A 15909-nucleotide genomic window follows, 5' to 3' on the forward strand; every position below is an offset into this window, starting at 1 on the left:
GTGTTTATAATATTAATCCTAGGGTGTAATATAAATCCCTTGGGTTTATATTCATGGTCAACCCCGGTGAACCATGGTCCAATGTCACATTCTAAGAAAGATTGTCTCAATATGAAAATCAACCATCTTCAACCATCGTCAATTATCATCAACCATGGTCCAATGTCATATTGTGACAAAGATTGTCTCAATATGAAAATCAGCCATGGTCAACCATGTTCAATCATGGTGAACCATGGTCAAATGTTGCATTGTGACAAAAATTGTCTCAATATGAAAATAAATCATAATGAACCATGGCCAATCCTGGTCAATCATGGTCAATATGAAAATCAACCATGGTCAATCATGGCCAACCACGGTCCTACGTCACATTGTGACAAAGATTGTTTCAATATGAAAATCAACCATGGTCCAACATCGTATTGTGACAAATGTTGTCTCAATATGAAAATCAATCATGGTCAACCATAGTCCAACATCGCATTGTGACAAAGATTGTGTCAATATGAAAAATAACCATGGTCAACGATGGTCAACCATGTAAATTTTAGGGTTTGTAATATTTATCTTAGGTTTTATATACCTTGGGTATATAATCCCTTGGGTTTTTAGCATTAATCCCTTACATTTATTAGTCCCTTGCGTTTATAATATCAATCCCTTGGGTTTATTAATCTAAGGGTTTATATTCCTAGGGTATAATATTATTTATAGGGTTTATAAATATTAATCTTAATGTTTAATATAAATCCCTTGGGTTTCTAATCATGGTCAACCATGGTCCAATGACACATTGTGACAAATATTGTCTCAATATGAAAATCAACCATCATCAACCATGGTCATTAATGGTCAACCATGGCTAACCATGTTCAATCATGGTAAACCATGGTCAACCATGGTCAAGTGTTGCATTGTGACAAAGATTGTCTCAATATGAAAATCACTGATGGTCAATCTTGGTCAATCATGGTCAATATGAAAATAAACCATGGTCAATATGAAATCAACTATGGTTAATCATGGTCAACCTTGGTCCAATGTCACATTTTCACAAAGATTGTCTCAATATGAAAATCAACCATCGTCAACCATCATCAACAATGGTCAACCATGATCCATTGTCGCAATGTTATATTATATTATAATTTATTCAATGTCACATTGTTACATTACAAAACTTGGGTTTAATACAAGGTTTATAATATTAGGGCCTTTTAATATTCAATTTATAATATTAAAGTTTAATATTGGGTTTGTAATTTGTATTGTTAGAGTTTATAATATTAATCTTAGGGTTCAATATTAATCCCTTGAGTTTTTAATAGTAATATCTTGGGTTTATCAACCCCTTAGGTTTATAATATTAATCCCTTGGGTTTAAAATTATTCCCCTCAGTTTATAATCTATTAAGTTTATAATATTAATCCCTTAGGTTTATTAATTGCTTGGATTTATAGTATTAATATCTTAGGTTTATAATATCAATCCTAAGGTTTATAATATTAATCTTAAGGTTTAATATTAATCCTAGGGTCTAATGTTATTCCTTTGGGTTTATAATCCCTCGGGTTTTTAATATTAATCCAATGGGTTTATTAATCCCTTGGGATTATTGATCCTAGGGTTTCTAATATTAATTATAGGGTTTATATTACTAAGGAAGGTTTATAATATTAATCTTAAGGTTTAATATTAATCCTAGGGTCTAATGTTATTCCCTTGGGTTTTTAATATTAATCCACTGGGTTTATTAATCCCTTGGGATTATTGATCCTAGGGTTTCTAATATTAATTATAGGGTTTATATTCCTGAGGTTTAATATTAAGCCTATGATTTGTAATATTAATTTTAGGGTTTAATATTAATCCCTTGGGTTTATTAATCTTAGGGTTTATGTTCCTAGGATTTAATATTAATCATATGGTTTAATGTTATTCACTTGGGTTTAAAATCCCTTGGGGTTTTAATATTGATCCCTTGGGTTTACTAATCACTTAGGTCTATAATATTAATCCTAAGCTATATAATATTAATCTTAGGGTTTAATGTTTATTTTAGGGTTTAAAATATTTACCTTAGGGTTTATATTACTTGGGTTTATAATATTAATTCTTTATGTTTAATATTATTCCCTTGGGTTTATAATCCCTTGGGTTTATTAGTCCCTTGCCTTTATGATATCAATCCCTTGAGTTTATTAATATAAGGGTTCATATTCCTATGGTTTAATATTATTCATAAGGTTTATAATATTAATTCTATGGTGTAATTTAAATCTCTTTGGTTTATAATACAAATTCCTTGGGTTTATCAATCCTTTGGGTTTAGAATATTAATATCTTGGGTTTTCAATATTAATCCCTCGGATTTTTAATATTAATCCCTTGGGTTTACCAATCCATTGAGTTTATAATTTGTAATATTAATATCTTTGATTTATAATTTGTAATGTTAGGGTTTATAACATTAATCCCTGATGTTCATAATGTTAATTCATTGGTTTTATAATATTATTTCATTGGGTTTATTAATCCTTTTGGTTTATAATACTAATAATTAATTGAGTGCATTAATCCCTTGGGTTTTTAATCCTTAGGGTTTATAATATTAATAATTAGTTGGGTTCATTAATCCATTGGGTTTATAATATTAATCCCTTGCATTTTTAATTCCTAAGATTCATAATATTAATCTCTTGGATCTTTAATATTAATTTCTTGAGTTTTTAATTCATTTAGTTTTTAATATGAATAATGTTTTGGATTTATAATATTCACCCTTTGAGTTTATAATATAAATCCATTTAATTTATTAATAATTATTATAATTAATAATATTGTAATTATAATTTTTAATATAAATATTTATATTATTAATTATTAATTATTATTATTATTATTATTATTAATTAATTATTTAAAAGTATTAAAAATAAATAATTATTATTTATAAAGAAATAAAAGAAATAATATTATTAATAAATAAACAATTATATTATTATAAATAAATAATAAAATTATTAACATTACTATTAATAAATAAATAATATCAATATTAAATTTTAATTTTAACATTAATCTTTAATGTGGTTTTGTTGATACATGCTTTTGATGTATATCAACCACATTTACTAATGTGGTTGTGCTAGTTTAATATGACTTAACTACATGATAAGCTTGTTTATTTTAAAAAAGTTTTTCAGAATTTTATTTTAATTATCAATAATTATTAAGTAAAGAGTAGAAATTTAACCTCCATAAAATATTTTAGAATATTCTTAATAATATTCATAAATCAATAATTGAAATTTATGTCAAAATAATAATAATAATAATAATATATATATATATATATATATATATATATATATATATATATATATATATTATTAAATTAAATTGATTAATTAAAAAATCATACTTGATTTACATTTTTTTAAACATTTGATATTAATAAATAGTACGACAAATATTGTAACAGTCTTTTTACTAAAACTCTTATATAATAATATATACATATGAATCTCATTTTATTAATTTTTTTTTCTTCAACGTCATTGTTACCATTGTGTTCTGTTTATTTCATTCCTCCTTTTTAACCAAAACATCATCCAAAAGCATTGTTGCGAATTGAAAAAGGAGTCGTCTAACGAAGCGGAGGAATTGCCCGAACGGCCAAAAGTGGCCAAAATCCGGGTAAAAAATTTTCAAAAAATCTTGTAGAGGCAATATTTGAATCATGTTTTTGATGGTGGAAATGGATTCAGAACCATCAAAAACATCTAGGACACCTAAAATTTTGAAGTTTAACAACTATAACTTGGATTTACAAAAATCCTTGCCAAATTTTCTCTAAATATGACCGGAATTTCCATAACTTTCCGGGCAACTCCTCCGCCTCGTTAGACTACACGATTGAAAAAGGAAATTTCTTCTCCCCTTCTTCCTTTTTTAAGAGTCACACGAGCATTAACACTAAAAGCATTTGATGTTATTGAAGTTCAAACCACTATTAAGAATCAATTCTTTCTTTTTGTTTTATGTTTACAATATTGTGGTCACAATATTGCATTACAAAATCAATATTTATTTATAAATTTCTAGTACTCCAACTTATATATATATATATATATATATATATATATATATATATATATGAATTGGTAATTGGGCTAGTGTTATACTCTTGTGACACAAGTCGATTTTAACCACTATCACTATAAATTTTAGGTTTGTACATAAGCCCCTTCTACACATAGGTGAATCAAGAGGATTTGAACAATAAACCTCCTCACATATAATACTTTATTTATACGACCATCTCTAGTTGAATTGTCTTTGAAGCTAAAAATTGATAGATTAATTAATATTATAATAATTAAGAATATAAATATAGTTATTAAGTGTATATATTAAAAATATAATGTAAATGGGTCAACAAGATTGTAGTTCACTTGGCAAAATATGTTATGTAAAATATTATGAGGTCTTTGGTTTGATTCCTAATTAAATCATATCCAAGATAACACAAATATAAAACCGACCTAGTGGTTATAGTGATAACAAACATCTAAGTATAATACCATTGCCACCCCAGTTGTTGATTCCACTTGTTAGAAAAGAAAAAAATAGAAATTTGGAATAATGTGGATTCTCCATTGGAATTGTCTCACCAAAGGGTCCATCATAAAATAAATCCTCAATAAAATTTAGATTATATTGTTTATTGAAACTTCATATTATGAAGAATAAGTCCCTAACATATAAGGGTGTGTCTCATGGGAGAAATCCTGAATTGGAGGTATAACCTCTTACATAATGAATAATTTTCCTCACATTAGGCTTCACAAAAAACACTAAAAAGACCCTTTCAATCAGTGCATGGGGATGTTGCATATTAATGCTAAGAAAATTTATATAACTATATGTTATTTAGTGTCTATTACTTTTATCTTTTATAGGAAAAAAAAAATTCATTACAATGGCTTAGAACATTAAATTTATTGTCTGAGAAATGAAAGTATTATTCTCTTGCTAGGAGACTTTAATACGGAAAACAACCAAACTATTTGTGAAATTTTAACTATTGTTGCAATTATTATTGGTTATTATTCTCCTATCTATTTAAATTATTTGTCTTCTACAAAATACTTGTGGAAAATACTGAATAAAACACTACTGCAACTTCACAGAAAAATAATTAACCAAAGAAACTCAAAAAATTATGCACACACACATAATGAACACCAGTATTTTTGGACAAATGTCCCTGGAAAAACCTTGAAGGTAAAACCAGTACTGCATATGAGGGTTTTATTATTATTCTTCAGCAAATTAAGGAGTACACCAACTGCTTGCTTAACACTGGAAAAGCTCTAGAAATTTATTTGATCTTCACTCTTAGTGGCTACGAATTCCCGTAACTATGAACTCCTACTTTTGTGAATCTGGTAATTACGAATTCATGCGACTGCAAATTCATGTAGCTACAAATTCGTGTGGCTATGAATTCCAATAACTTTGAATTCTTGTAGTTGTGAATTTCTGCCACTGTGAATTCTTACAACTGTGAATTCCTATAGTTGTGAATCCCTGTAATTGAGAATCACTGCAACTACCAATTCTCGTAACTATGAATCCCTGTCGCTGAGAATTCCCGTAAATACGAATTCTCGTAACTATGAATTCCTTCAAAGAATTTCCTCTAACAAATCTCTCCTAGATTTCTCCTACTGAAACCTTTCTGCCGGTGTCCCTGCACTACCTATGTGCCCTTGCTATCACTGAAACTTCGTATCTCTATATGTTCGATATGATCTCCAAATGACCCATCAATCTCCTCTTAGAATCTCTTGTTGATGATTCAACAACCATGATCTAATATCAATCAATGGTTAAGATCATCTTGACTCCATCAAGTGACTTTTTCAGAAGTCTCTAAAGGAAAATTGATTTACCCCAACTAATATTGATTATTTAAGCTTATTTCCCTAGTCGAACTTAGGAAAATTAATTAACCCAATTAAATCTAATTAAGGCCTTTTCTTGTGAAACATTTTCTGGGTATTGGAGAAGATATGTTCCCTAGCCTCGTAGACAATTTGAGACTAGAACCCATGTCCAAGCTACACAACTAACACTCCATCTTAGCAATGAAGGTGTTCTACATAACACCCAACTTGTATATGAAGAAGATGAATCTCGCCTTCCCCTAAGCCTTTTCATCTTCCCCTAAGCCTTCGTCACTATATCTGATGCCTACTCTTCTATAAGTATATACTATAGCTAGACAATGTTGCGCTGCATACAATCCCTGATGAAGTGGTATATGATGTCTATATGCTTGGACCTGTCATGAAACACTGGATTCTCTTACAATATGATGTAACTCTGATTGTCACAATGTATCATGGTTGTCTTTATCCTCTGACCAAACAACACTACTAGTAGATTATGAATCCATAGGGCCTCGCAAGTAGCCATGCTGACTGCTATCTATTGTGCCTCTGCATAACTCAGTGCCATAGACTTTTGCTTCTTGTTGTACCAAGAAAAAACTGTTGATCCCACGTTGAAGCAGCACCCTGAAGTGCTTTTCTGATCCACTGTGTTACCTACCTAGTCTGCATCAGTATAGCCCACTAACCTAACACCACCACCTCGAGCATTTTTGATCCCATACTTGAATATGTTGTGCAAATGTACCTCAGCACATGTTTTTCCATTGTTCAATGCACTCTCTTTGGCTCCACCATGAACTGACTAAGAGAGTTTACTACATAGGGTATGTCTACACTCGTGTTGACCAAATACATGAGAGGACCTATCAATTTCCTGTACAAGGTGGGGTCCACATCTTTCTCCCTATATGCATCTATCTTCCTCCAATTGGTGATCATGGGCGTAGACATGGCTATGTAATCCTCCATCCCAAATCTCCTTACAATCTCGATGCAGTAAATCCATTGACCAAGGAAAATCTCGCCATCTATCTTCCATGCCTCCATGCTAGAAAAAAGTGCATGAGCCCCAAATCATTCATCTCAAACTCATATGCAGGATCCCTCTTGCTCTCCTCGATGAGCCCCAATGAACATCTTAAGAACAAATCATCCACATATAGGACAAGAATGATAACATCACCCCTAGCCACTAATTAGTAGAGGTTTGAATATGCCTCACTCTTCACAAATCCCATATCAGACAAGTATCTATCGATGGGCTCAATAAAGGTACTCAACAAAGAAGTAGAGAAGACCACTCTTCTAAAGTTACAAGTTGAAGAGGAAAAAAAAGAAAAGGAGATCTTGAAAAGAAGGTTTCAAGAAGACCTTGCTCAAAAGCAAGAAGAACTTGACAGAACTCTCACGGAAATCAACAAGTTCAAGGAATGAAAAAAAGAACAATTGCAAGTTATTAACAAGAAAGACAAAGAATTGGCTCAGCTAAAGATGAAGGCAGAAAAAGTAGGTAAGACTCCAATTGATGAAGGTACAAGCCCCACATCTTTGCATAGTGAGATTGAGAAGAAGAATCATTAAAGTAATGAACCAAAGAAGAATTTTGCAACTCCAAAGAATGATTCCAAAGCATTCAAGGACAAAGGAAGCCAGAGGACTATGATACTGTTTCTGAAGAAGAATGAATATGGAAAATCATCCAGGTACGTTCGTTCATTTAATGGTTATTGTTTTTCATGTACTGACTTTGGACATATGTTTAGGGACCGTAAAGTTGTTGACAATTACAATTGTCAAGGACCACCGCATCTGAATGAATCATCTATTGCTTTATATGCACTAACTATGGACATATGGCTAGGGAATGTGAAGTATTTGGCAGGTACCACCATCATCCGCAAAACAAGTTTGCAAGATCACGAGACAAGTTCCACGATGAATTTGTCAACAAAGAGTATATGTCATATGGGCCAAACATTGAATGTTTCAAATTCCATAACTATGGCCATATCGCTCGCAAATGCAGATACCAGATGGAATCTTCTATAGATGATAGTGAATGCTTCAAATGTCATAATTATAGACACATAGCTAGAGAGTGTAGGTACAATCCTGATAAGGAATGTTATAACTGTCATAACTATGGACACATAGCTCATCACTATTACTCCAGGTATAAGATGATGGAATCAATCATGAATGAAAAGATTGAAAACGAGAATAAGAAGGTTTGGAAAATAAAATAGGTACAAGATGAGCAAGAAGAGCAGGAAGGCAAGAAGGTCTCAATAGTTATGCTTTCAGGGTTCGTAACAGGTCGTAAGGAATTAAAAGTTGCTTCAGATAATGACTCAAGACAAGATGGTTCATTGGGTAACACACTATTTTGAACGATTCGGCTCGTCGACTCCTTGAATTTTGAAAAGGGGGAATCTATGCAGCAATATGTGACACAAGTCTACCATTGATAGACAAACAACATGGATAAAATGGCAGCTTTAGGACAAATGTGTCAAATTAATAAAAAAATTATGGGGAGCATATAGGTTACATGTCCACGAGGATCATCATTGACAGATTATTGCAAGAAGGCTTCTCGTCAGGAGGAGCACAGGAAGATGACAAGTCTACAAGAAGTAGGAAGATTGTCAGGGGGAGTCACCCTTTGCCATTGATGTCAAAGGGGGAGAGAAATCATGAGAAGAAGATTGAAATTATGAGAAGGAGATGAAAGCATGAAGTCAAGGGGATTTTTACTTGTAGAAGGAGTACGTGTGTTGCCATCAATGACAAAGGGGGAGATTATTGGATGGTGTTGTCATTGATGTCAACCAATATAGCTGATTGAGTTTGACTTTGACTAAAAAAATAGTCATTGATGTCAAATGTTTAATGAACACTTCTTAGTAATTGTCCGATTGCATCAAGTTGGTAGCTACATTGATGGATGGTTGAAAAACCAAGTCTTAGGGTTTGGGTTCCCTAGACTAAGGGTGTACCCCGACTCTGTTGAGGGTTTTTGAAGGGTCAAGATATTGTGTTTGACTTACAGATTCAAATCATTGGATTATCATTATCGATATCTTCCCAGTGGTATATGGAACGCCACATAAATCCTCCTAGTTTGCGAGAAAATTAAGTATGAAGTTAGGGACCCCGGTTTCTGGGCTAAAAGCATAAAGGGTTATGACATGACATCTTATCATTAATTCAGCTATGGTTGTCACTATATGACAATAATTTTAACCACGATCTCATTTTTTATAGATTAAATAGCTTCGAGAACCAAAGGAAATAAACCAATCATTGACTTCCCAACCTTAAGACCATATACACTCATTTAAACCAAATAACATCCTAAATTAGGGCAGCAACCCTCACCTTAGAATAAAAGTCATGTAATAATTAATAAAAAAAAATTAAATCATATAACCTTAAAGAATCCATCCTATCCTCAAATAGCCCCTAACTAGCCTAACCTATACACTTTAAAAGAAACATATTCATTAACCATCTAAGTCACACAATTACACAACGAACACTTGTTTGAGCTCTGAAATTTTTGTCCTACCTAAGGATAGGGCAGCGAAGATTTTTGAGGTTGTTTAAGGTGTGGCTAGGGTAGCAAATTTACTCCAAGCATCCTTCTTCCACTTGGTCTCCAAGGTAAGTCCCTGTATTAGTTGTGTTGCGTTTTTTTTGTCGTGAGCAGACCCTGTATGACCAGCAAAGTTTGTTTTGGGTAAGGGTTGTTTTTGCTTGGTCATAGGTCTATGTTTTCCTGAAAAAATGGCCTCGACTTTTGATCCAAAACCATCAGCCTCGCCATCCTACACTAACCAAAGGCGTGTTCTCTTGTTAAGCCCCCTTGCAAACTTTTTGTCTTGTACTCATTTTGTACAATTTTCAAGAATTCAAAACGATCCTCCAAAAGAAATTATTTAACGTTTCGATTTTTTGAAAATTCCTTTTGAACATTATGTCATGAAAATATACACATATCAAAATGCATTCCACGTCATTTCTAAAGATTGTTGATGTACATTTATATACAGCATTTTAAGTACTGAGGTGCTGCAATTATCATGTATATTTTCAGAAAGATTTTTTCGATAAGCTGAATACCATTTCATTAATTTTACAAGGGCAAATGCTATATTTTTTTGGAACTACACCAAGAGTTCTCAATTTTATGTATTGAGAAAATGAATTTATATAAACTTGGCTCTTTTGAGCTACCAATAAATTTTCAATAGTAGAGTAGATCTATACAAGATACCACATCCAAATCAGACCCAAACAGAAAGAAAAGCCAATTATATTCACTACAGCCCCACCTTACAGCTGATTGAAAAATTTTAAGTCAATGAATAATTTTCTACTTTATCAGCGCAATGGCAACTTCAGAATTTAGGAATAACTTTCTACTTAATCAGCTTATCATAAGGAAGCTTTTACATGTTTTCTCAATTGAAAGAGTGGTTACTATATCTTTGCTCAATTCAAAGGTTGTTTTCTACATATTGCTCAAGCAGTTGACAAATTGTATTCTCTAGTTGAAGCCCATCTCTGGTTGGAAATTGTCGAACTCTGCAACCATCCTTACACATCCAACCAAGTCAAGTATAGTTAAGCAACTGTATTGCACAAGAATAAAAACACTAAAAGGCTTGGGAATCGGTCTTTTGCACAACCATTCGTTTTCTTACCACAAAAAATGAAAACATAGGGACTGATCGTATTGAGTAGAATCTAGCCAAATCCTGTAAGATTAGAACAAATGAAGTTGCTTATGAGGACATACAAAGAAAAATAAACCCATGGAAGAAATTTTTACTGTGAAATCATACAAAATCATTTGCAACTACCCAGAATGTACTTACTGTGAGTTCATCGTACTGATCTTTAATATTATGTTTTATAAAGACCACTTCACCACCAACACCGCATTCTTCTCCACATCCCTTGATATCATTGAAAGAACTTTCAGTCAAACACAAACAAATTACAGACATCAATAAAAATGATCGTACTCTACAATTCCACTTGTATTCTGATCCAAATGAAGGCTCCTATCTTACTATGTGTACATTTTCCTAGCTTCTGTGACTAGTTCACTGAGAATGGGAACAATGCCATTATGAGGGAAAACTGGACCAACCCTTGCATATACAATATTCAAATGTCTACAATATGCACTTCATATAAAGCCATGGAAACATAAACGAAGAATTTTGGAAACATCCCCACCATACCCACCCGATGTACATTTTCCTAGCTTCTGTGACTAGTTCACTGAGAATGGGAACAATGCCATTATGAGGGAAAACTGGACCAACCCTTGCATATACAATATTCAAGTGTCTACAATATGCACTTCATATAAAGCCATGGAAACATAAACGAAGAATTTTGGAAACATCCCCACCATACCCACCCCATTCCTTGCCAAATTTAGGGACTTTTCACGCCACCCCACAGCTCGCCACGTGTTCTTTTACATGGACATCCATGACGCCATGATGGGGAATGACGTGTTCTTTTACATGGACATCCGTGACGCCAAGATGGGGAATGAACACCAAACAGACTAACAAATGTACATAAGAGTAGTGTAACTATGCCACAATTTTGCTTGCTCGGACATCATATCCATTTGGTCCTCAGGTGGCATTCGCAACCCACATGCATGCCTTCCCACGGGCCATTAGAGCCCGCTACCTCCCTTGTATCCTCCTCCGCCATCCCTTTCCTCTGTCCCCTGATCTCCCTTATCCCCACCTTCGGAGCCCTTCGATCTCCCTTATCCCCACCTTTGGAGCCCTTCACTCTTGCAAACAACAGACTCGCAGCCCTTCCTCTCCTTTCACCCGCTACTCCAAACCCTTCTCACTATTCTTCCCTTCCCCAACTTCCAGCGGCCTCCCACAACAACCTCCATCATAGCAGACTCAACAACCATTTCTTGTGAGTGCTCAATAAAGAAAGGCTGTCTGAAATTGGGTTTTGACAGCACAGCAACAACAGCGGGTTTAACGGTTAATTCAGGTAAAGAAACAATGACACAGTATCCACACAATGATGATCACAAAACATGGTGTTTTCTGAATTTTTTTTGGCCAACATTTCAATCATAACCAAAATCAGGAATTTTTTCACTCCAATGGTGTTATAACTAGCATTATATGATCTTATAATATATCTGTTCGCGCAATTTTCTTTCAAGAAAATCAAGTTGGGTTTGTGTACAAATGTCTTTTCTCATGTTATTTTGTCATTTTAACAGGTTTGCATGCGATCAGGAGAAGTTAGGGGCGGAGCTAACTAGTTATGGCAAACACTTCTATGATCAGGATACGGTCTAATTGTGTTATATTTGTTATGGCATTGAAAAAGGAAGATGTCGTTGGGATTAGCGAAAATACATTATGATGCAAGAGCATCTTTAAACTTAATCTTTGATCTCTCCAAGGTCAAAAAAGCCTTCAGCAAAGGGAGTGGGTTCTTTTAATTTAGATTAGGGGTTTGTTTCCAAAATTCATAGTGTAATTGTTGTTTAAAGGTGAGATTGATAGTTAAAATAGTAAGCTAATTATAATTGACTCGATATAAGGCAAAGTTTCATAAGAGGACAAGATCCGCATAACCATGTAAATAATCATCTAGAAAGTAGGGTTTAGTCAAAGGCAATAAGAGAATGCATATACTAAACACAACTTGGATTTTACATTGCTAAAGAACGATTTTTATACACAGCGATGAAGCTTCTCAATTGTCAGTGGCGATGGCTTCCCTGGGAAGCTAACTGAACTCTTGAAGCTTCCTCTTAAACTCTCCAAAAGAAACTAGACTTAGCGCATTTAATGCAGACGGTGGTTGGAATTAATGTTTTCCAACACTCCCCCTTAATTCCAACCATAATATAAACACACAAAATACCCTATAGCACAATACATAAGACACAAACATACTCTTAATTGACATGCCTGCTGGTCTAAGTCTCAGCTAGGCTTATAACATAATCGGGATTTTCTACAACACATTACTTCTACAAAACTCAAATTTTCCCTTCCCAGGAGGCTTAGTGAATATGTTAGCTACATTCTCATTTGTATTACAATATATTTATTATTAAGTCCATTTCCTTTGATCAGACCTTTTCTCTTACAAAATGATATGTGTGTCTATATGCTTTGACCTTGAATGACATACAGGATTGTTCGCCAATTTGATGGTGCTTTGATTATCACATTTGATCACAATAGGTTCTTGTTGACCTTCACCAACATCTTGATCCAGATTTAAACAGGGACGCAATAAAGTACATACATAACCATGAATACATAGATGCAACGGAAATAATACCTCATTTCATTAATGTAAAATACTGAAATATGCTTACAAATAGAAATGGAAATAAACCAGCTAGGGCAATGGTAGCTTATCTCTGAGAAGAGATGTGGCGGCCACATGCCTCTGAACTGTGTTACAATGAGGCTCGAAGGCCTATTTATTGTTGAGAAACAATGGAAAACCCTAAACATCCAAAAACCTAACCCTAGGAGATGAAGCACCACACTATGGGCCTCGTTTTGGGTAAATTGGTACATCAACTTCCCAGGGTTGTAACTTTGGCATACAATCTTCGTTTGACGCGCACCATAGCTCGTTAGAAAGATCTATCCGAGGACTACAACTTTGGGAAGAGCAACATCGGTCCATGGACCCATGTTGCTCCTAGTTTTCCAAAAAATGTTGTTTAGGGCCTCAAAACGGCTTTGGAAGTTTAGGACCCGAAAAAGTGCTAAAAAAAGTAAATTGTGCTACAAATAAGGAAACTGAAAAATTGAAAGAGACAGTTGTGGGGGTCCAAGTGGGATAGGTGGGTGGCCACCAACATCCACCTGGATCATTCCCCCCCCCTTAGGAAGCAACGGTCCCCATTGAGTTGAGTTCCTCCATCTGTTGAACTTGGTCCCTGGTGAGCTGTTCTACAATCTCTGATGTGTCCAGTACTGGTGGGAAGCATGGTAGAGGGCAGTCCACATTGAACACTCGATGCAAGCAAAGGAATGGGGGAATGTTGTGCTCCAAAGCATTGTTTCCCACCGCCTTGGTAATGGTGTAAGGACCATATCGAAGTAGTCAGAGATTTTGATGGGCTCTTGTAAGGCATTCTTTCTGGAGATGCAACCAGACTTTGTTGCCCACCTGAAACTTGTGTGGTACCCCTGTGTGTGAGGAGAAGTTGTTCTTGTGTTCTTTCATGACCGTATCTTTCTACTGCTGCTACTGCGTGGAGGAACCCTTTGCAGGGGTCATGGATGTGGCGACAATCTTCCCCTTACTTTGGGAGCGAACTAGACAGAAAATGAATTTCCTAGTCTGGGAGATGAGCTTGCTGCCTTTCTTAGCAGTGATCAAAGAGGTGGTGGTAGGTGGGGCTACCTCCGGTATCTTGTATAATGAATTACCCAAAGTAATAATAACAACGCGAGGCCTTGACTCATACACAGCATGTCGCCTCCATAAGTATGGTTGGCCTAATAGTACATCACAAACATCAAGAGGTGCAACATCACACAATACCTCATCTGTAAAGGGCTTGATGTTGTAGGGAAGGCGGCACTGTTGGCGAACTCAGAGATCTCGTCCTTGGTGAAGCCACTCGATACTGTACGGCTGCGGGTGTGGTGTAGTCAGTAGGCCCAACCGCTTCACAACCTGTGCTGAAATGATGTTCTTTTGGCTGCCACTGTCGACAATGAATTGTAGCGATGACCCCTTCACCCACATTTGTGAGTGGAAAAGGCGCTCCCCCTCCTCTGGATCTTCGGGCTCATTCTTCTGGATCTTGGCGGTGGCAACAGTGGCGCTAAGCTTCGCATCAATGATCTGCTTCCCTTTGCCATTGCCCTTGTCGGGTTCTGACTCAGGATCAGAACATGCATCTGATTCTGAAGCCTTCAACTCGACCACCAGTGACTGCTTGGTCCGACACTTGCTTGTGTTATGAGTGGGACTCTTATGGAACTCACACCACTTTCCTATGTCCTTCTTTGGCTTCGTGGTGTTGTTCTTTTCTTGCGGCTTCGATGGGTTGTCTTGGGTCACCCCGCCTTGGCTTTGTCCTTTGTTCTTCGGATTTGCAGATCCAAAGTCTCGCTTCTTTTGTTTAAATTTTTGCTTGATTTTGACAGCATATCAGTACATCGTGTCGAGCGAGGAGATGTTCAAAAACTCCATCTCGTCCTGAATGTATCTGTGTAGGCAACCGCGGTATTTGAGTAGTAAATGCAACTCAGAGTCCTTGATACCCAACTGTGTGCGAAGGGTATGAAAAATGTTTGTGAACTCCGGCACATCTTGGTCCCTTCCCTACCGCAGCGTGGTCCACTTTATGTATTTGTCCTCATAGCTTTTGACAGGGTAGTACTGCTCCTTGATGGCATCCCGGAATGAATTCCAAGTGGGTGCGGCTGAAAATAGTGAGCCCGTACTTTCATCCTTCTGCTCGCAGTAGGTTTCCCACTAGTCCTTGACGTGGGGGGTTGCTTTGAGAAGAGCAAAAATAATATTTTCTCGACTGGAAAAATCATGAACAGAAAAATACCCATCTAGCAGATTTAACCATTTATCTACGGCATCTACGTCTATCTGACCCTCGAATATGGGGATTTCAAAATTAACTTGTACCTTAAAGGGTGTGGCATTTCCAGAGTAGCTGTTGGAAGCCGATGTGTCGCCTCTGGGTAGCCGCTGAAGGATCTGGGCAAAGTTTTCCATCATCGCGTTCCTTTGTCGCTCGAGGGCTTCTTCGAGCAAGATTTTAATAGGATCTCCTGCCCCCTTATCTTTGTTTTCATCTGCCATGGGAGGTCGTTGGGGTTTGCGAGGCTGGTCTTGCAAAGGTTCGACCAGTTCAAGCCCTAACTAATCAAT

At 35.4% G+C, this 15909-nt stretch overlaps 1 protein-coding gene across 3 annotated transcripts in view; it reads right to left on the reverse strand.

Annotated features, from left to right (window-relative positions):
- Nucleotides 1-10269: 10269 nt before the first annotated feature.
- The window catches only part of LOC149257226 (uncharacterized), a 141470-nt gene continuing 135830 nt past the window's right edge, over nucleotides 10270-15909 (reverse strand). For 2 of the 3 annotated variants that reach the window (XM_089413772.1, XM_089413768.1), the window contains 3 exons: nucleotides 10851-10931; nucleotides 10677-10730; nucleotides 10270-10568 (listed from right to left, as the gene is read on the reverse strand). In XM_089413772.1, coding sequence (XP_089269898.1) covers nucleotides 10470-10568; nucleotides 10677-10730; nucleotides 10851-10931 — 234 coding nt within the window. In that variant the 3' untranslated portion in view covers nucleotides 10270-10469. The remainder of the gene's footprint in view (nucleotides 10569-10676; nucleotides 10731-10850; nucleotides 10932-15909) is intronic. The other variant, XM_089413770.1, reaches the window with a different exon arrangement.

The sequence above is a fragment of the Pinus tabuliformis genome, chromosome 6 (genome assembly GCF_031772625.1).
Source record: "Pinus tabuliformis cultivar Carrire ecotype Pingquan chromosome 6, CPIR1, whole genome shotgun sequence".
Classification (NCBI taxonomy): domain Eukaryota; kingdom Viridiplantae; phylum Streptophyta; class Pinopsida; order Pinales; family Pinaceae; genus Pinus; species Pinus tabuliformis.